This window comes from Acanthochromis polyacanthus, chromosome 14, assembly GCF_021347895.1.
Source record: "Acanthochromis polyacanthus isolate Apoly-LR-REF ecotype Palm Island chromosome 14, KAUST_Apoly_ChrSc, whole genome shotgun sequence".
In the NCBI taxonomy this organism is placed as follows: Eukaryota; Metazoa; Chordata; class Actinopteri; family Pomacentridae; genus Acanthochromis; species Acanthochromis polyacanthus.
Window position 1 is genome coordinate 33389390 of NC_067126.1, and position 22415 is coordinate 33411804.

The 22415-nt window shown below is 40.2% G+C and overlaps 1 protein-coding gene across 4 annotated transcripts; it reads left to right on the plus strand.

The window, feature by feature from the left end:
• Positions 1–8822: 8822 nt before the first annotated feature.
• Positions 8823–20730, plus strand: glra2 (glycine receptor, alpha 2). Of its 4 annotated transcripts, none has more exons than XM_022203766.2 (9): positions 8823–9544; positions 10217–10338; positions 12392–12603; positions 14059–14282; positions 15571–15653; positions 15746–15883; positions 15966–16180; positions 18026–18175; positions 19065–20730. In XM_022203766.2, the coding sequence occupies exons 1-9, from the start codon at positions 9459–9461 to the stop codon at positions 19344–19346; spliced, it is 1512 nt and encodes a 503-aa protein (XP_022059458.1). In that variant the 5' UTR covers positions 8823–9458; the 3' UTR covers positions 19347–20730. The 4 variants fall into 4 exon arrangements, with proteins under 4 accessions (XP_022059458.1, XP_022059460.1, XP_022059459.1 ...); XM_022203768.2 differs by having other exon boundaries at positions 8825–9544; positions 12392–12459; XM_022203767.2 differs by having other exon boundaries at positions 8826–9544; positions 12536–12603.
• Positions 20731–22415: the final 1685 nt, after the last annotated feature.

Genomic DNA, 22415 nt, shown 5'->3' on the forward strand with positions numbered 1-22415 from the left:
CAGCTATCACAGTCCATATCCAGTCATTTTTTATTAATAAGTGATTGTTTCTATAATAAACAATTCTGGAATTTGCAAAGACATGATCATAAAGAACAGAAAAAACATTTTACTTTTAATAAAAATGTATGCTTGATATATCCCATGGATTTCAAAAGCCTCTAAATTATATTTTGAGCCATGTGCTGATTGTGTTTGTGCCACTGTTTATGCATTCTCACCAGCAGCTCTTCTGCATCATGGGAAACTGGGCTTTTATACCGTGAGCATAATGGTAGATTGTGTTTTGCTAACCTGGTAATAGCAGGCATTCATTACCGTTTTCAATTATTTCACCAATGAGGCTTTTGAACGCGGCGCTCATTTTAGCGTCTGGGATATTAAACCATTTTGACCTAAATTTCTTTGCTTTAGATATGGCAATTTAAAACAGGGGTTTTCAAAAGGGGTAAATTATCCTATTTTACGTCTCACACTCAACCCACCAAAACCCCTGCTCCGTTGCCTTTTGCAGCACAAAATGGATTTGCAGGATGTTTGCACCTGTGTGTCATTAAATATTATGCTACTACTCATAGCAGCAAGTGCAGAAAGAGAGCAGTGCGTCATTATTTTCACCAGAGGCCCTGTTTCATTAGAAAACAGACCCATCAGACTGCCACTGGGGAAGGAGTACATCACTGCATCTCACTCGCATTGATCCTCACTCAATACAGCGCCAGAATGAGAAATGTACATTTCTGAGACGTGTCAAAGCCCCTCAGACAAAGTGTTGATTAAGTAGCGACGTACTTCATCTGTGCGTCTGAATTTCACCACCTCGACTCCACAGATTGGACATGCTGTCGATGCAGCTGTACGTTTCTCGGAGCTTTGCAGGGGGAAAAGCCCGTTTTTAGGTCAGTGCTCTCGTACTTTCTGTGCAGCCCTTCTAGGACCACAAAAGCCACAGAGGGGAGATGTGCTGCTGTCAGGCAAAGCGACTCTCATGACACCATCGGTCGCTCTGTGATCAAGTTGTTTTCTCCGTCCAACAGCTGAGTCTCAGCACATAACCCTGGAAGACTTGACTAGACGATGTGAAAATGCAGGCTCCTGGTTTAGGGTGTTCTCAACGCACGACATTAAAGACCCACAGATATATAAAACACTGGCTTCAATCAGCTGAATTAAAAAGTAGAAAAACAGATCTACTCTTAACCACCTTGAAAAATCCCCTAAAATAACACATATGTAAATGATATCCATTTCAAAGGTTCAACTACTGAATAAGATATGAAACTTCGCACAGTGAAGGTCAAACATCTTAGGACTTCCTGTTCTGAATCCTCTAACAAAGAGAGCAAAGAAGTCTAATTATGTGTGCTAAGATCTGGATTCACTACTTGTTTAAAATCATTCAAAATGTGATTATTTTTTAATTGATTATTTGGATTATTAGTTTGGATTGTAATTTTTAAGAACACCTTTATGAGTTCCTGCAGCTGAATAAAATTTCATGATTTCTTCTAAATAGAGGCAAAGTCGTCAAATTATGAAATATATTTCAATGCTAATTTGAAATCTGTAAAAATGTAGATTTTTTTGTAATATTTCTTTTTGAATATTTGGATTATTATTTTGTAAAACTTGCATGACCTCTATGAGCTCCTGCTACTGATTAAAATTGTATGATTTGTTCCAAATACTCAAAGTACTCAAATTATTTGCGAAAGAAATTGAAGTCATTACTTGTTTAAAATCATTCACAATGCGATATTTCGGAATTATTTTTTGGAATTATTATTTTTTAAAACAGGTATAACCTTCATGAATTCCTGCAACTGAATAAAACTTCACGATTTCTTCTGAATCCTCAAACAAAATGGTCAAATTACCTATGCTAGAAATATATTTCAATACCAATTTTAAATCTTTAATAATGAGATTTTTTGTAATATTTATATTTTAATATTTGGATTATTTTTTTTTTAAAACTTGCACAGCCTTTATGAGTTCCTGATACTGATTAAAACTGCGTAATTTGTTCCCAATCCTCAAAGTATTCTAACTATTTGTGAAAAAAACTGAAGTCATTACTTGTTTAAAATCATTCACAATGCGATATTTTGGAATTCATTTTTTGGATTGTTTTTTGAAGCAACAATAACCTTTATGAGTTCCTGTTACTGAATATAACTGTATAATTTTGTTTCAAATCCCCAAACAAGGTTAGCAAAAATGTTAATAATATGTAATATATTTTTATTATTTGGATAATTATTTTTTAAAACATGCATGACCTTTTCTGTCTTCTTCTTAGTCTGCTTAAGACCACTGACTAATGCCAAATTAAACTGCGCCTGATTGTTTCTCTCCAGCTTGATGAGAACAGCTTCTCCCGATCAATATATCCATTTGTAAAGTAAAATCTAATTGGAAATTGTTGCCCATGTGCAACCGCTCTGAGACACAGACCCGCTGGTTGGCTGGCTGGCGAGGCAGGCCGAGCCAGAGAGAGCTTTTGGCGAAACCAGATAAGAGTGGGCTTGTTATCTTCCTCATAATGAGAAATCAAACAGATTCCTCCGCTTATGTGGATCCCTCTTCCCCGATATATGGGCAGCGTTTAATTGTGTTCGCCAGCTGAAACCCTCTCAGCTTTTGAGGTTTCATTCGTCATCAGAGAAATACAGCTGCTCCAATCCGCTTATCAATGTGTGTCTCGGTGATGTTTCCATGGAAACTGTGTTTACTGCCCCACAGTGTTCTAAAAATGGTTCCAAAGTGATAATGGTGCCAGAGTAGTGAAAGCAGTGCGAAGATGTGATGAACAATGAAGCTTGACATTGTAACAAAGTGAATCTGAATGCGCGCATGTAAAACATACATGTTGTCGCAGCCGAGACAAATCCAGCGTCTCACATTACCCAACATTCGAAGAAGTTGTTTGGCTTTTGAGTCCTGATTATTTAAGGAAAACGGTAAAAATATCTCTTCCCTGTCTGACTATCCCCCCCTCTCGTCTCTTTTTCTTCCAAACACTCTTCACGAATCTTGCTGGCAGCTCTGCAGAGGTGCTATGAGTACAATTTAGCAACACAAATTACGAATCGAAATTGAGGTTCACATTGTGGCAATCTGTGCTCAGTGTGAAGTCCAAAGAGTGGAATTAAAAAGGCTAACTAATGTCATTACTTCGCTTTCTTCTGCTAATAATGTGGGTTTTTGTTGGCACGTTACCCAATCCTGGACACCTCGAGATAGTTTCCTTTTTATGCAGTGGGATGATCTTTTGTGAGGATGATTAATGTGAGTTTCTACAGCAGTTCTAACCAAATTCAACCTCCTGATCCTTCTCCATCAGAGCTTCTAATTGGAGGTAAAAGACATGACTGACATTTAGAAACTGTTTTAGGAGATAAAAATGCACCTAAACAATCCACTTTCATCCAGACTTGTTATTCAATGTTTTTTGTTTTATTTTATCTAATTCCCTATAAGATGTTTTTCTATCAGTTTTTCCCCAAAAAGTGTGAACGCTGTCTTCTGAAAAATACAATAATCAAGTGCCTTAAAGGAGACGGTTACAGCCCTGTTCCCATGGCAATGGGTTTGGGGGAAATAACTTTGCATTCATCAAGTGGGATTTTACTATCATGGGAGGAAAGCTGGGTTTTATTAAAGCTCTGATAGTCAGTTCAGTGTGAAATAACTTTTCCTTTTGACGGAAATTCTTGCAATTTGACTGCTCCCCCCTATCTCATAACATCTTGATGGCAGGTGTTTCTGCTATTATGCACCCATTTGGTGTTGCTGCAATTAAATATCTGTGTTTTCCCCTTCTTTTTTCATTAACAGAGAGGAAAATTAATTTGTTACTTAGAGCAGAATGTGGAAGAATATTATTTCTGCTAATCTAACAAAAAAAAAAGTGCCTCCAGTGAATGAGAGATAAAGCTGTGACGGGTCTCATTAAATGATCAATAGGCTAAGTTCTGGACACTAAAATGTAAATTCAAGTCCAGCTTCAGCTTAATGAAAGCAGAGCTGCTCCAGAGACACGTAAAAAATGTGGGAGCTGTCAGGTATCTTCTCCAACTGTCTCTCATCACAGGAAGATCTGACAGCTCCACATCGAGTCCATCAACCAAAACTAGAATCCAAGCTTCTACTCCAAAATGAGATCTGAACCATTTTACTGTGAAATAGACGACGCTCTCATCGAATGAGTGCACTGAAATGTACCTCTGCTTGATAATTCTGCACTGTGGCAGCTAATTAGTGGCGCAGGAACAACATCCAAATATACATTAATCACATTAGTGCCACTTTCTTATAACTAAGCCTTTTTTTAATGCTTTGTAATTTGCAACTAATGACATTATTAATTGTTGGTAAATAAACTAAACATTGTAGATCAGGTAGAAACCATAAAAAAGTAGCTGCAACCTATAAAAAAAGAGTGACTCATTAGTGGAATAACAGTTTTTCCAAAATGGATGAGACATTTTGGCAGAAAATGCTAAAAGGTTGCTAAGTAAAATCAATACTGGATGATTCATCTTGACATTATTTGTTTCGTAAGGTGCTGTGAACAAGAACCAATGATGGCATTGGATGTATACTTCATATTTTTCTCTCTAATCACTAAGCAGGTGATGACGATACACAGCAGTGATACAGAATGTGGATGATGCAATGAAGTGAACCTAAAAACATCTCCAGGATCTTGTATAACCACCATTAATCCAAGGATTTTACAGCAGTACTTTGAAGATACATGTTTTTAGATCACTTTCAAGAAACCTTTGATGCCTTTTTCCATTTCAGCATTTTAAAAATGTGAATACTAATCACATTATTTCACCCATACCTGCATATAACATAGAAGTAGAAAGCTGAATTAGGAAAAATAAACAAGGAATGAAACAAACATTTGCCGTTTTGAGGATAACTTGAGGAAATTTTGGGAAAGCGTCGCATTCGGATTATCTCAGGAAAAACAACAGGCCTGCGAGAGACTAATCAGATCCACGATGAAAAGCATTTTGGGGGTTTTGAAAGCAAACTTCAAAGTAATGCGGCAAAGCTGTGAATATAGTAAAACCTTGTCTGACAGTTTAAAGCAAGACGAACGTGATGTGTAGGAGAAGAGACATGGCATGGGTTCAGTGGAGAAGACGCTGATGCTTGATAATAGAGAACAGTGTGTCTGTGGGCTGCCAGCCATCTTCCTTTACATCAGGATAACACTCAGCAGCTCAGCTCACGAGCTCCAAATGAAAGGCTTCGACTGTAGGTAGTATTTAAGTTTAAATGCACTACTGGGACAGCGAGGAGCGCATTCAAATCTCTGTAGAATAGTCTGCTGCTCACTTTCAAGCAACAGGATTCATTTTGAATGTGACAGTCAGTCATCTTTAATAGGCTCTTCCATTTGACAGGCTGCACGCTAATCACTTTTACGAAGCCATGTTTGGGCAAGCACATGATGTCTTCTATTCCAACAGCGAGCCTTTCACTGTACACCTGCACACATGCCACTATATGACTTCAATCATAATGCTCCCTGTTTCTTCTGACAGACCTGGTTGGACATTAGCACCAGTTTTCCCACCATACTCTAAAAAAAAAAAAAAGTCATAGAATATCAGCATGCATTAATATTCAACATTGCACTTTGCATTCAAGAGATTAGTTTCCATAAATATCTCTAAAAAAGGCAGGAAATAAGCGCTGCTGCTGCTCTGACAGTGTCCCTCTTGTGGGTAATTGGTCCCATAACATGCATCTAAGCTCCACTGCAAAGAGAAAAACTGATGGAAACCAGCTAGGCAATTGAAATTGCATTCAATCTTCAATCTATTCTTGCATCTCTTTGACAGCTGCATAACCCCACTGACAAAGCTCAGTGAGACAAGGCTGCGGGCTAGAAATAGATAAATTGTGTGCCACCGTCAACATGGAGCACACATTGGCCAGGGGAAAGAAGGAAAAAAAAAAAGAAAAAAAAAGAACGTGTGCTGTTTAGGGTTTGGGTGAGTGCACAAAAAAACTGGAACTCAGGGGAGACATCCTGACATGTAGGTCTGAATGAAAACATGATGGACTCACCATGGCTTGAAGATGTAATTGCTTAACAAACTGAACGTGGCTGTTAGCGTTCAATATTAAGTATACATCCTGTGAAATGGTGTTCTTCTGTGCTGTTTGAATGTGAGGCGAGTGCGGAGGATGTATGGGGGTCTAGACTGGGGGATCAGTGGGGGCTTTCAGTGCTCAGTGATGGAGAAAGGCTCTGTGGCTGTCAGGCTGCTCCCACTGATGAAGGGAAGCTGTGATTGACAGATGAGTCTTAGTGAAGACCACCGTTGCTCTCTTCACTTAGCCTGTGGGATAACGCGACCTCTAAGGCGCACCATCCTCCTGTGTATTCCCTCTATAGCTCCCATCTCGAGCATTTTGAACATTTGTCTGTGTTGCAGCTTTAATGTGAGCGGAGTCTAACCTAAACAAGTTCGTCATTCTCATGCGTGCCACGTAGGAGCCTCAAAAATAGCTTAATTTTGCTCTGACAGAGAGCTTATGATAATTGCGTTGGTGCTGGAGAATTCTCAAATCCATCTTTCTCTTCAAGAATCCTCTCATTAAATCAGGCACATTCTTCCTCCGGCGTGTTGCGTTGTCTCATCAAAAAAAACAACAACAAAAAAAAAAACCCCAGAAGCCTCACAGCACAAGTTACGTCTCTGTATCCCTGCTAGGCCCGAGATCAACTCCATGAGTTGAATTATAGAGCGAAAAAGTCATTAAGCGGGATAAAGATACAAGGAATCGATGGGGCAATGGATACTCTGTGGCTCTCAATTGTCTCCAGTCCAGTGCACAGGAGCATCAGGGTGGTAAAGCCTGCTTGTTGTTTCCAGGTGAGCTGTCCAGCCGGACCACAGCTCCTCGGCTACTGAGGGGGGGATCAATGACAACCACCTACCCCAGCTATATGGAGCTTCCAGCTGGTTACTCCTTCAACCACAAAAAAATGCTTCCCTGCACAAAAATAAATGCCAATGTTACAACAGGATAATTTGATATGTACATTATTTTGGGATGCGGCGTAATAGCAGAGAAATTGATCACAAAAATCCGCTTGGACAACACAATAAACCCGATGATGTAAAACCCTCAATTCCCCACAGAATAACCGGCAGTAGCAAACCGATCTTTGTTGTGTGTGGGCAGCTTTAAAATAGTGTCTTTGCCTGTCTTGAGTCTCTAATTTTAATAGCTGTGTGGAAACTGCTGGATAAATGAGACAGACAGGCATTTCTTCTCAGAAGGATTGTTCTGTTTTAGTCTCTCCTTTCACAGAGACAGAAGCACACATCTCTCTGCCCTTAATAACATGCAGATTTGACTTGTTCTCCTTTAATTATGTGACCCACCTGGCCCAAAGTCTTTCCTTATAGAAACTAATGGCCAATTGAAGCTCTAGGTGGTTGACATTACACAGACATGCCGAGTGCAGCTGTCTTAAAGATGGAAAATAAATGACTTGACTGCAAAGAGAATTTTTGGCTCTTGCCAGAAGAAAATGTATTCATTAAAGAAAATATCTGGGTTCAATAGATGTTATTTTTTGCCTCGGTGACATTAAAGTCACCCACGTAGAAACTTGCATGATGTGCGGCTTATCAGGACGCTTGTTTGACAAAGGCAAAGTTTGCTAATTAAAAACTAAGTACGTGCTCACAGCACATGTGTTAGTTGGTAAATAATTCACATGGACATTTAATATTTATGCTGGTCAACATGTTGCAGAACAAGCCACGACCTACACTGACACACTCATGTTAAATCCCCCAGTCCACAGCAAGCCATACATTCCCAAGCATGAGATACAGTGTGACACTTGTAATTTGGACACCAGCTTTAAAGACGCAGGGGGACAGGATGACTCGACCTCCAGCTGAGAAAGGTCCAGATGATCTGCAAACTGGTCAGTGACCAAGTGTCAGAATAAAGTGCATTATGGCCCTGAGCATGTCACTGCGTTGAGGCATGTGATGCGCTGAGAGTAATCTTACAACACAAATGCTACGGTTGGCTTGATGTGAATGAATTTTTTTTTCCTCACTAAGTTTAGCTGCTTCCTCCACAGCACATGCCTGTGTGTTCATGTGGAATGACTCATTCATGCCTGTGGTCCATGAAGCCTCACAGCCCACTCACATCCACAGACTGCCAGGTCCCTTCACAGCCTCAGTATCAATACCAAGAGCTTGTGTTACATATAGAATAAACAATAATTTCTAAGTGGCCTACTAAACCTCACTTCCACCACCCTCGGGGCTTCACTCACCCTGCAGTAGCTATATTTCCTGCCTGTCTGTGTCTGTCAGTCAGTTCTCCTCGGTCTCGCTCTGGGAGGCCAACCTTTCAGCATTTCCAATGATGTGCCTCGGAAATCTGTTTCCAGGGCAACCGGGGTACCAAATACTCTCCCAGCGGCTTCTCGCTGGTGCGTCCTTTGTTTACACTTTTCATATCTGTGAGGATGTAGGTTGCTCTAAACAGACACGGATAGGAAGAAAAAAATAGCATATTGCGTAAAAACGCAGCCAAGGATGGTGTCAGAGTCACCCAGTTCTACTCCCACAGTACAAATCAGGATTAGAGCTGAATTGTAACCCTGAAAAAAACGATTACAAGAGAATATTTAAAGCTACATTTTCACTAGGGGATGTCAATTTACAATAACCACTCCACACCGTCCATGTAACATCTTGTACTTAACTGTACCACTAGAAAAATTCCTAAAGCCAGTTAATCCTGATGCGCAGCTGCGCGCACTGGGAGTTTCCCCACCACGGCGACCTCGTGAGACAAACGCTATCATTTAAAACTGACAACATTCGCCATGTAACAGACATTGGAGACAATGTTTGAGTGTCTTTCTGGTGATTACCTCCCTCGTTTATTGGACTTATTGAAAACCAACTCACGTCCACCACTTTTAAACCTTGCGCTTGCGCGTAACGGAACCGGGAGCTGTCCAAGTGCTGAAATGAGAAAAGGCGTTCCTCTCCCATTACTTGACGGTCCCCCACCTGAGAGAGATTTCACTTCATGAGTAACAACACAGGCCGACGGGTTGGTCTTCACAGAGCGAGCTGTTAGATCTCAGCCAGCGCCAAACGCAGGAGCCTCCAGCCGACGCGTCCTGGAGTTTCACCTTCTCGACGTCTGACCACAGGACTGATGTTTCGTGTCTCCGCTTCGAGAGATCTGTTTTTGGGAGTCAGAGTTTCATGAAACTAAACTATGATCTGTGGCTGCGTTGAGGAATGTCTCCAGTATTTTTGTGTGACACAAGAACACCCGAACGCCCACGACTTGGTGAGGAAGAAAGCGGCGCCCCTATTTGGATTATGTGTTTGACTAATGTAAACATATGGAAGAAATAGAAAAGTGAGCACATGGGGAAACCACCGGGAATGAATCGCTCCTTTATCAAGCTTTTGGCAGCTTTATTTACATATTTCATGGAGACAAACAACTTCAGGTAGGTCTATTTATTCACCAATTATGCTATGTTATATAAATTGAAAACAATTTAATAATATTTCTCTTAAAGTTAAGAAAATTAGATGAATAATTTAAGCATTCGATGGCTTCGATAAAGAACCACTATGTAATAATTAGTGCATTTTTCCTGCACAAAGTTAGTAATTGCATGAGTGTTGTTTTGATCAGGATTTACTGAAGTCTGCCTTTTTCTCAACTCTGTCTTGACTCTGATTTTTAATTATCAATGTTTTGCGAGTACAATTCGGTCTATAAAATGTTCTTAAAATCCACGATCTCAGCAGGAGGATTTCTTCAGCACCCCAATGACTTTATAGTGACATTTACGCAAGTAATTGTCTTACGTTCTCTCCTCCTTTTGCATCTTAATGAAATCCCTGTAATAAACCTATTAAAGATCTACAGCACGCCGTGTATCTGTGTAGGAATCTTGCATTATGAACAGAGTAATCCTTTCTTAAAGAAGATGCACACCACGTCTAAATCACATCCGATACGTGTGTGCGCATTAACGCATTTTCTCGTTTTCCTGCGAGCGTCCATCACTCCCAGGCAGCTGCTAGGCGACAGATAAGCTTTAACTCCTGCTTCAGAGCTCGGACTTCTCTCTGACCAAGTGTTTTTTTCTCCTCCCCTGACTATACATCAGAGTTGTGGACGCCAAGGAGCACGATTCCAGATCATCCTCCAACCTGTCTCCATCAGACTTTCTGGACTCACTCATGGGTCGCACGTCCGGGTATGATGCACGCATTAGACCGAATTTTAAAGGTTTGTTTGTCATTTTCTTCTGGAAATCTGAGCACACTTCACTTCCCATCTTTAAAAAGTATAATTAGCCACAAAACTGTCACCGAATGCAGCTAAAGTACATTTTTAGTCATGTAGAGATCCTCTGACTTATCTGTTGCCAGGATACTGTGCTGCCAGTCCTTTCATAAGAACAGTCATTCACTTAAGTTAAAATGATGGCCCTGGCTTGAAATAAATCATGAACTAACCCCTCATCATAACACTGCATGCTTGCTTTCAATCTTGTGAAACTGTGCCAAACACAATCTTAGTTAAATATGCAATTGTCAAACAAGGTGATGGTGGGGGGAGCTCGTCAGGAAGTCAGATTGGTTCTCACAGCAGACAGGGATGCCACCATGACAGGACAAATGATGGATGGTGGCCCCGTGGCAAGGCTGCAGGCTACTGACTTCCTCTGTTGTCGCTGCTGTGATGCTGAGGACAGACACAGCATCTGTCACTGCTACAGAGCTGAGTGAGAAGAGGCTGCCGGCCCGCTGGGGGCTCCAGGCCGGGTCAGGTGGGCTGGGATTTGTTGGGAGGTTTGGGGACTCCGGTAGCTAAAGCAGCCTGTAAGTGGACCGACGGGCAGGATTCAGAAACACATGGCCCAGATCTTTACTCTTCGTCTGGAAATGTTCAGATTAATAAGATGAGACAGCCTGTTTAACACCTGCTTGTTTTCTAAAAAGAGGCATGATGAGTTGTTTCCAGCTAATAAACAAAGGATTACAAAAGGAATGTTGCAGGTTATATTATTTTAAGAGCAAATCCAGAATTACAATCATCTTGACCACACGCATGTTCTCATCTTACAGCTTGAGAACAAACACTTCTGCAAGAACCCACTCCAGCGTAAACAGAGGGTTGTTCATCATGAACCTGCCCGTCATACTTTGAAGAGCGTTGAACTGTATTTCTGATAGCTGACCTAGATTTCCTTTGCTGAGTTTGTTGTGAGGAGGCACTGCCTTATTTTTCCTGCTTCAGCCGTTAAATGCAACTAGCTGACGACAAACTGAGGCAAATATTAATACCGAGTGCCATGCAATATTGAAGAGGAAAACACAGGGGAAGGGCACTGGGAAGGGCTTTACAACTTCACTTATCAGATGGAGAGAGAAGATTTGCTGTGACTTTAAATGGCATTTTCCAGGCTTCGCAAAGAGATTTCTGTTCAGGCTACTCTGTGGAGGGAGAAAAATTACACTTTCATTCGAGCATGCTGGGTAGTTTTTACTCACAGTGTTGGACAAAATTTGCTCTGATTTGGCACTGGGACCAGCAGATTACTGGTGGCTATTTTCACTATCAAATCATCTGTGAATTGCTTTCTTAATTGATTAGGGATTAATTGCTTGGCAGAAAAAAAATGCAAGAAACTATTACTGTAGTTATTCCACAAGCTGGATTTGAATTATTTTATATAAATGGAGTGATATTTTGTTATCATAGAAGGTGAAGCAAGTTCACCTCTCAGAAGCTGAAACCACTGACTTAAACAACTGATCAGAAGAGTTATTTTTGATTGCCGGGGATTTCTGGTGATCCAGTAATTAATTAATCAGCTCATCAGTGCAGCTCTAAATTACTAAATTACTGTGTATGTGTGTGTGCATGCTTTTTGCTTGAGTGTGCATGCGTCCTGTGTTTACTGTGTCGGGAAAATTGTGTTTACCAACATTAATGCGGAAGACATCACTGCATAAATATAAAAACGAGCTGTGACATCACTGTGACATCATGATTGATTATTAGATTCAGTTTGATCAATTAATTTGGAGCTCCAAAGCCAAACATGGGCTCTCCTGATGTTCTGTGCAATCTTCTGCATGCAACATGTCACCATCCACTCCTGAAGATTCCATAAATACTTGAAAACTACTGCTTTTTGTATCAGCGCATGTTTTCATACAAAGTGAAACAGCAGCCTGGACGCCCAAATGTTCTTCTCTTCCCCACAAGCCCAGTGATGATCTGTATGCTCTAAGGCTTTCTCCTGTCATGTCATTGTCATTCCATTTCACAGGTCCCCCTGTAAACGTTACATGCAATATTTTTATCAACAGTTTCGGCTCTGTCACAGAGACAACTATGGTGAGTTCCTCTGGTATTTTGGTGGATTTCTGTCCTGTACAATGTGTCAATGTGTTATCTATCCCTCAACCTGCAGGTCCACCAGTTAATGTTACCTGCAACATATTTATCAACAGCTTTGGTTCTATAGCAGAAACTACAATGGTGAGTTGAGTGTTGTTCTAAAGCCCCTGATCCCTTATCTGGAGTTAAAACTGAGTGAATCATCCTGTTTTTACATATCCTGATCGACTTTTTTTTCTGGTTTTTTGCTTTTTACATTTATTCCATGTTACATTTCCCTACTCATAAAAGCTTCTTTTTCCCCCTCAAGGAGCTTATTGGCGGGTTACCCAATCAGCTATTGGTTTCAGCTCCCATGACGCCCTTTTATGCACATGCTAGATCAGGTTTAATAATTCACACAATAAATCCCAAACAGTAGGTCACTTTAAGTGTAGCCAGTAATTGATAGTGGGGGGTTGGGGCTCTCAAACAAGCTGACGTACAACGTGTGATGTGTGAAGGCATTTAACTGCTACAGGGGTAAAAAAAAAAAAAAAAAAAAGAAATAAATAGAAAACCTGCGAGGCTGCATTGAAACTAATCAGGATCAAAGGATTCATAATGAGTGATAATAACTACTTAAGATCATGAATGGAAAATGTTAATTTGTGCAGGATCTGGAACACGCAAGACTGCCAGGGAATTACACAGTTTTAGACAGGCATGCAAATATTTGGAACCGCCAATATGCTGATGAAATGTCAGACAACATAAGGGCTCCTCATCATCGTGACATATCAATTACTCTGAGCAACTGAGCTTTGTGGCACTGGGGTTTTACTACTAACTGCACTGTCAGAGTTTCCCTTATCAGGCTCCACATCTAATAAATGCTTCATTTAGCCCCTATAAAGGCGCTTGCATAATTTTGATCAACGAGAAAACTTATTAAAAGGTCAGTGTTTTGTGAATGCAGCCTGCAACAATATCTAATCCTCAAAACTGTCATGTGAACGCATGTATGATAAGTGAGATTATACAGGCACCTTCATGATGGTACAGCTGGGTGATTTTTGTTCAGAATTTGCATTCCAAATCATTTTTCACTCATCCATTTTATTATTTGTCACATGTTTTTGCTTATAATGCTATCGGACTGCCTTTGGAAATGTTTTGTATTATTAAAGCAATAAAAATGGTACTCAGATTATGAGTAAAAAGCACTATTAAAAGTATTCATTACTGCATGTATTATGTATGAATTTATGCATAAACAACATTTTAATAATGTGGCCCAAGAAATGTTGGTTAGATAATCTATAAAATTCATAATATTTTTAGGTTGATGGTATTCTAATGATTCTCAATTTTTAAGTTGCTAAAGCTGTCACATAAACGCAATTAGAGTATTTCTATAGTGATGTTGAAGTATTTAGTATCATAAAATGGAAATACTTAAGTGAAGTACATGTAGCTCGGATATTTTTGAGCAATATGTACAATTTGAAATCACCTCATGAAAAAAGATGTGTAATGGAATATTAAAAATCTGATATCTGTGATTGACATTCAGTCGCATTGCAAAATATGCAAAGCCGCTTGTCTTCTCTGCAGGATTACAGAGTGAACATCTTCCTGCGGCAGAAGTGGAATGACCCTCGGCTGGCGTACAGCAAATACCCAGATTCCTCCCTCGACCTGGATCCGTCCATGTTGGACTCCATATGGAAGCCCGACCTCTTCTTTGCCAATGAGAAAGGAGCCAACTTCCATGATGTCACCACAGACAACAAGCTGCTGCGGATCTTCAAGGATGGGACTGTCCTCTACAGTATCAGGTGAAGTATCGGATATGTTGTTAGAAGTCATTGAAAAAAGACTCCAGAAGTAAAGATAGAGGCTTATGCAAGAGCTGATTGGTTCAGGTCATGATTCATTTAGTCAGTCGATCGAAAACTATGTAGAAATTGTTCTAAAAATCAATGAATTGACTGGTGTTAAGACAAAACAAGGTAATTTAAGACATCGCCATGGGTTCTTGGGGATTTTCACCACTGATCACCTCCAGTCCAAGTGATGATTTGATAAAACAATTGGTAGAAGTCAGTAGTAAAAACAGTTGCAACTCCAGTTTACACCATTTGGTATTATAGTCGTGTAGCCGTGGTAGGAATCTGTACTGAATGAAAGATGATACTGCAGAGAACCAAAAGCCCAGATGCATACATTACCCCAGGACATGCTCACTTATTGCTTTTCTTACGTTTCCTCTCAAACTTCAAAGACTGTCAATTTGAAGCATGCATGTTTATCTTATCTTATCATGATCACTTCTTTGAAATGGTAAAATTTGCTCAACTGCCATATGTTCCCTTTGTTCCATGTAGATTTTTAATAAAGGAACACTGATTGCAAGAGGGCAAGCTAATCCCAGGGGTGCTGTTGAGAATCCCAAGCAAAGATAGAGCCAAAAGCAAAGAAAGAAATGTGTATTCTTCTTCCTCCTGTTGGTGTCTGTGCACAGAATATTATTTATAAACTATATATTTTTTTAAAAAACACGCAACATAGTCAGAATGGATGGGATTCTAAAGGTTTATCAGCCTAAATTGTGAGTAAAACACAGGTACATGATATGAATATGTGTTGTATTGTATTTCAATGCAACTTGAGTCACATTCAGCATTCAAGTCTCCCTGCGACGATGTGATATAAAGCCGATCAATTTTGAGTCCATTTAAAGAGCAGCTCAAGGCTGCGCGGTGCTCAGGTGTGGAGGCAGAGTGGGTCGACGGGAGAAATGAAAGGTGGTTAGCTGCACTCTCCATTCATGGGAGAAATGACAGAGCGGCCAGACTGCAGAGCACAATGCATCACAGAGACAATAAGTTGCAGTAATGAAAGTGTGATAGGAATCTGCTGAAGGGAATCTTACATGATATGTTGGAGGTTATCACACAGGAGAGGAAAAAAAAAAAAAGAGATTACCAAAAAAATCCTCCGACTGCGATTTAATTTTTGAAGCAAATTATTTTCAATCCATGTGTCAACCCACTAGTTTAAGGTTTAATAAATATATTTCTTTCAAAGGCAAATAAAATAGTCTGACTTTGCGCCACATCACAGGTTGACTCTCATTCTGTCGTGTCCAATGGATCTGAAGAACTTTCCGATGGACGTCCAAACTTGCACGATGCAGCTGGAAAGTTGTAAGCACTGATTTTCTCATTTTGGTTGCTGCGCTTTCTAACACGAGATGCTGCTCTGTATCTAAATTTTTCCATTCTTTTCTCGTCTCTAGTTGGATACACTATGAATGACTTGATCTTTGAGTGGCTGGAGAACGGTGCAGTGCAGGTGTCAGACGGACTCACCCTGCCTCAGTTCATTATGAGGGACGAGAAGGAGCTGGGCTACTGCACCAAACACTACAACACTGGTCAGAAGAAGCACTACAGCTGTTTAGATTTCATACGCCTCATATCTCATTGTCTGAATGCATTTTTCTTGCTGCTAAACAGGTAAATTCACCTGCATTGAGGTTAAATTCCACCTGGAGCGGCAGATGGGCTACTACCTGATCCAGATGTACATTCCCTCCCTCCTCATTGTCATCCTCTCATGGGTTTCTTTTTGGATCAATATGGATGCTGCTCCTGCCAGAGTGGCACTGGGCATCACCACTGTGCTAACCATGACCACTCAAAGCTCCGGCTCCAGAGCTTCTCTTCCAAAGGTAAACCGCTGCTTATTCTTTCAGCAGACTGAGTAGCAGACTGATAGCCGGTCTAATAGAATACACTGCTAAGTTCAATGTTGCCGAGATCAAATGTGGCACATAAAAGCTTCCGCTGAAGGAGCATATTGCAAAAAGGAATGAGAAAACGCATGCATGCATACGTCTATTTGCATACAATATATGTATTTTTATCGGTCATATGCACTTTAAAGAAATGGTTGCATAACTGCATTGCTCTGCTCCAAGGTGAAGATCAAACCAATGCGAGTGTTGGAAATCTGGAATAACAAGATGCTGTTCACAGTTGAGATGTGCTTTGTAGAAACAACTTATGAATTTATGTTTTTATCAACGTTTCTCCTGTTTGATTGGTCACATGGAAAACATCCTCTGACACAAAAAAAAAAAAAATCAATCACTGGATTAGATCAACCAAAAATAATCTAATAAACGTGTATTCCCATCATGGAATCTTATTTATTCAATGCATGTTTTTATCATACATGATTTTCAAGACCTACTGTATTTGCATTTTATACTTTTTGCAAAATGTCACGAAACAAAAGCATGTCTGCAGCTATTAGAAAGTTATTAGAATACAATTTTTTTTAACATGTGACTGCTTAGAAGCATTTGTGGTTTAATAAAAGCTCTGCACTATATAATATATGTAACTATAGGGACCCTGAAGTCCCAACTGTACTTTAAAAGAAAGGCAACCAGTGATACAATTATACACCATTTTTTCTTAAGGCAGTAGTTCCATGGGAATGAAAATGGGTGGTGCAGTAGTTCATTCTTAATGCAAGACTCATCAGCAACATTTCAGACAAAGAATAGATGTGGAACTCAGAAATAAACACAGAATCCATCTAGCCAGGGAGAGAAAACACTCTCTAAACAAAACAAATCAGAGGATGCTTTGACGGGCATCTGTGAAATTTCAAAGCCGTTGCAATACATCAGAGGATAAGAAACTGAAAAGAGCTTTTCTGCCCTTTTAACCTGATATCTACAACTCACAATAATCAGCATTCATGTCACAGCAATGAAGATGCTGTCCTTTAAATCATGTTTACGCACACACAAGAGCAGCGGTGGTCTCTGGTAGCTTATTTTCAATCAGGGAAAATTGCCGTGCATACATTTTGAAGGGCTCTGTAGGCACACGGAGAGTCAGATCCTGATGATCAATCACTCTCCACACATCAGTCTGCACAACCAGTGCCAAAAGCCGCGTCAGAGATTCTCACATGAAAGACACGTATACTGATAAATATTTAAAGAGAGGCCTTTGAGAGCCTCGGTTCACAAAAACAATAACGCCATATGCCTTAAGTACCCTCAAAAAGCTGAGTTGTTTTCTCTCCATGCTAATCAGCTGTCATGATGTGATGAGGTCACACTGATGAGCAGTAAAGGCTTTCTACTTAATCCTCACTTTCCAAAGAAACAGCTCGTAACCTGAGGTACCATCTATTATAGCAGCTCTCTTTCTATTAGTGATTAATGTGGCAATTACCTCCCACTGTTCATGGCAATGCAGTCACTTACATTACTGGCAGCTTTGGAACACTTGTTACCAAACATTATAATTACAGTCATTTAGAAGTCATCGCTAACACACACACTGAGCAAAAGAAAAGGAGAAAACTGAGAAACTAACTGCAAATCAACTGACAGATCTAACAGCTGCGAGACTCACATTCAATAAAGAAAGGTAGCTTAAGAAAAAAATCTACCGATATTATGAGTCAAAGCACAGATTCATCCTCCGTTTGAACTGTGAGCTGATGCTGTCACCTTGAAGGATCTAACAAAGGAAATCTGTTTTCTTCCCAGGTCTCTTACGTGAAAGCCATTGATATCTGGATGGCTGTGTGTCTGCTCTTTGTATTTGCTGCATTGCTAGAATATGCTGGGGTTAATTTTGTCTCCAGGCAACAGAAAGAGTTCCTTCGCCTGAGGCGGAGACAAAGGAGGAATCAGAAGGTAGGCTTTCAAAGTCCTTACAAGGTTGCTGTTTGGATATCAAACTTTATAGCCACACTAGTAGTGTGGCTGTAAGGGATGGCAGTGTAGATAAGTCAGTCATAATACTTTGATCCAGAGTGAAATATGTTGGTAACTAGTGGATGGAACACAGGATGAATGAAATTGGCTCTAGTGATGTGTTACTTTTTGTTTATAAGCAGGGACAGCACAACTCTTTCACCTATGATATCATGAGATTTTAATCTCAGCATGTATTTGTTGAATTGGCCCAGAAATGTATAAATGAAGTAACCTAATGACTTTGGCCACCGTGTGGTTGGCCAGGTTACTTTTCAGTAAAATATTTTAACATCTCTCGAATGGATTTCCATGAACTGCTGTGCAAACATTCATTTATCCATCATCCAGATGGACCCAAAATCACTGATCACACATTATCCACAGAGGGCATACAATCTGTACATACAGTATACAACAAAATGCATTGAATTGGATAAGGACCCTTCGGCAGGAAAAAGGAATCTAAGATAAATGATGCACAGACCCTGATAATGATAGTATTACTTTTTATGCTCATATACCTGCAAAACTACTAGCATGCTCATCAGCTTCCATTTCCCAGCATGGCTATACCCACTTGTTGAGATACTGAAGAAGCTACTACTGTTTGCTTGATTAGGATTCATCCCCTGAAGCATTCATTCTGAGTGGCTTTTCATTATAGTGCATCAGGTTATCTTGGGAATTTGTTTTAATTAATTTACGTTCATGTAAGTTCACCGTGCTACCGAAACACAAGCCTGTGGCCATTAAGGAGTAAAGTATAAAACGTGAGCTGCAGTCTTTCATATAGATATATTAAATTCATTTGCATGTGCTTTTTCAGGATGAGGATATGCGTGAAGGCCGCTTTAATTTCGCCGGCTACAATATGAGTCAGTGTCTGCCAACAAAGGACGGCTCAGCTGTTAAGAACGCTACTCCAGCACCGAACCCTCAACCACCGGTCCCAAAGGACATTGACACCATGAGGAAAAAGTTTGTGGACAGAGCCAAGAGGATAGACACAATCTCCAGGGCTGCATTTCCTCTGGCTTTCCTCATCTTCAACGTCTTCTACTGGGTCACCTACAAGATCATCCGGCACGAGGACATCCATAAAAAGTAAAGACTCTACAACCCTCAACAACTGACATTCTATTTTTCATTTCTCAGATTGAGAAATGATCAGAAAGCACCGAGAAATGAGTAAACTGTGCATTGAGAGGCACCATGGGGATGACGGCGGTGTTCTTTCAGGGATTATGTACAATGTTGATTATGTAATGCTCATGTTCTGACAATGTGAACAGTTCTTGAGGCACAGATGCTTTGTTTGTTCTTGTACTGCTGCATATTTTCTGGAGAATCAAGGGAAAAACGGTTTTAACTCAAGACTCTGTAACATGCTGGAGAAGACGGACCAAATTTTTTTTTTTTTTGAATCAATTCTGCCTTGGCGTCTGTACAGTCAAGGGACAAAGCAACATTCCATGGATTCTTAATTGTAAGGTAGCTCAGTCAGTCAGACCCTCAACGACTTTTTGTGATTGCAAAATTTCTTATTGAGGATGTTTTATAGTGTACTGTTGTCATGGCACTTCCTCTCTGTTTGTACAAAATACAGCAGCAACTTCTAAGCTATGTAAACAGCGTGCATACAGATGCACCAAACATTAGGAAGCAGCACACGTCTCAGGCATGAGTGTGAAAAAAGCAGATGAAAATCTGGAATCGGAAATTGGATACTGCATTTTTATGAAATACCTGAGGCCTTAGATGTCAAAGATTTGGTGACATGAAGTGTTATGCTTCTCTATTTTTTCAAGCATCTCCTCTTGTTGAATGGTCCATCACAGCTGAATGCACCCTTTGAGCTTTTCTACCTATGGCCACACATCCAAAGGTACTTCTTGATGTTTTTTCCTTTATCTTTAAGTCAGTTATGAAAATATATATTCATGGACAACTGATGTCACCTAAAATAATTGTAAGTTATTTTTGAGATGTTTCTAGTTTTTCTTTAAATCTAAAGTAATTTACTAAATTAACTGTCATATATTTCACAGGCATCATAAAAGTATAATGGTTAATTTTGAGTGTATAAGTAAAGCCCACAAACTGTGAACACGCACCACATTATTCAATGTTGTCATGAGTCCATAACCACATGAATTCATTTATATTGCAGGTAAATACTCCAGGTATCTTAGGTATGGTTTTAGAGGTTGAGACTATGTTTTTGTAGATTTAGTCCAATGAAATATTTATTGTATTGGGGGAAAGGTTATGTTTATAAAATATTATCTTTCTGTATACTTCAACTTCTGTTGTGGACTGTTTCTCTTCACTTGGTGTGTTTGATGCTGGACGGTGGCATTTGTTTGTAGATGAGCTCAACAGTGAAGGACAGATCTGCATAACATTCATGGTACAAAGCAGCTAATGGCCCTTGCACTCCTGACATACTGTGGTGAAGAACTCTTTCTTGAATGCTACTCATGGGGGGGGGGGGGGGGGGGGGGGGAAGGTTATTTACTGGCCTGTACATCAATAAAATTGACTGTGCACCGTATTTACTTCATGTCTACTTCTCCTTATAAGAAAGTAACCAATGTTCTTTAGCGTTTGATATTTTCATGCATTTGTGGATGAGTTCCCTTTTGTCTCATATGAAGCGATGGTAGCTTTTCAAGAAAAAATAACAGATCGAATAAGGCACAAACGCGAAAATGCTTTTTGCGCTCGGTCGCAGATCGGATCAAAGAAAATGACAAACACAGTCTCTTCTCTTCACCGAGCCGATAAGTCAGGGTGATGACACATGCCATGGATCGCTGGGTGGCCTGGGGTGACAGATATGATCTGACAGTGGGTTTCCATTAATGCATGATAATGGACTTTACACTGTAGTACTGAGATCAGTTGGCGCTCACCTACTAGCCGACTGGAAATACTGGCAGAGTACCATAGACATAGACAGATACGTAAATAAACTAAGAAAGATGCTTAGACCACCCTTGTTTTCTTCAATTTCTTATTCATTTTAATGCTGGTGCCACTAAAGGTACATTACCTGAAGAATAGCAACAATGCATATGACCAAAAAAATGCAGCTGATTCCATAATACTTTATGTCCTATTTGATATGATTAAGTCCCCTCCTGGCTCTCCCCATCTCCGTCTGGATTATTCCCCTGGTCTTGGAAGACCCCCGGCCCATACTCGTCCTATTACCACCCAGACCACCCGGCCCATTCCCTTCCACCTGGAACCAGAACATCCTGCCCACTCTCCGCCGCCGACCAACACCATCCTGGACGTCGGCTGGACCGCTGGTTCCCAGTACCGTCACCTCCCCCTTTTAGTTAGTACACTAGTTCTTTTTCTCACTGAATCCTGAGTTTATTCTGTTTATTAAACTTACTGTTTATCTCAGCCTCGTCTCTTTGCTCTCCACACGGGTTCACCCCCCGCCTCTTAACAGGTCTAATAATTTTTTCCATGACTATATTACACTATGAGACACAAGAGTAATCACATCAGCTCTTGATACACAAACAGACATCCAGTATTTACACTATCAGACTAATAATGTCAGTCATTACCATACTGTGGGTAACGTTAAGATCCATCAACCCTTTTATGTGTTCTGTGGTGAATACATGAGCTGCAGTAGGTTTATTGAGAAGGTTACATGAATCATCCAACTGCTATTTTAATGCTCAAAACACAGGGATTATAAACTAATCAGTGATACTAATCCTCACATGGAAATACCACCCATTTCACCAGCAGAGGCTCACACCACGGCCAAGTAATGCTGCAGTCTGGATATGTGAGGCTGCAGTAGCCTTCGTGCAATCAAGTTCAGCATAACGTCTTATGAAAGGAAAATTATTTGCAGCTTATAATTCTGTTTAAGAGGAAAACAACTTTCCATCATTCATAAGGTTTATTGAGGCTGCTTTGTGAGGTCTGAGAGAGGCAAGAAATGAGGGTTGCCATAGCAACTGCACAGCAGTTGATAGGGCCAGTGTGAGAGAAAAGCGGGAAATTAATGAAGTTAAGAACACTTGTGCATGGTTTTGCCGACGAAGTATGTTACGTCTTAGCATAAATGCTGCACTAAGTCAAAACACACTGTGTTATAATCACAAAGAAATCAGCTGATGTTTTCTGTATGTTTTACTCAAAG

What these genes read in the sequence shown, in the direction of transcription:
- glra2 (XM_022203766.2), top strand. Translation starts at nt 9,459, where the DNA reads ATGGGGAAACCACCGGGAATGAATCGCTCCTTTATCAAGCTTTTGGCA. An exon ending in ATGGAGACAAACAACTTCAG is followed by an intron (nt 9,545 to 10,216) that starts GTAGGTCTATTT and finishes ACTATACATCAG; the next exon opens with AGTTGTGGACGCCAAGGAGC. An exon ending in ACTGTCCTCTACAGTATCAG is followed by an intron (nt 14,283 to 15,570) that starts GTGAAGTATCGG and finishes GCCACATCACAG; the next exon opens with GTTGACTCTCATTCTGTCGT.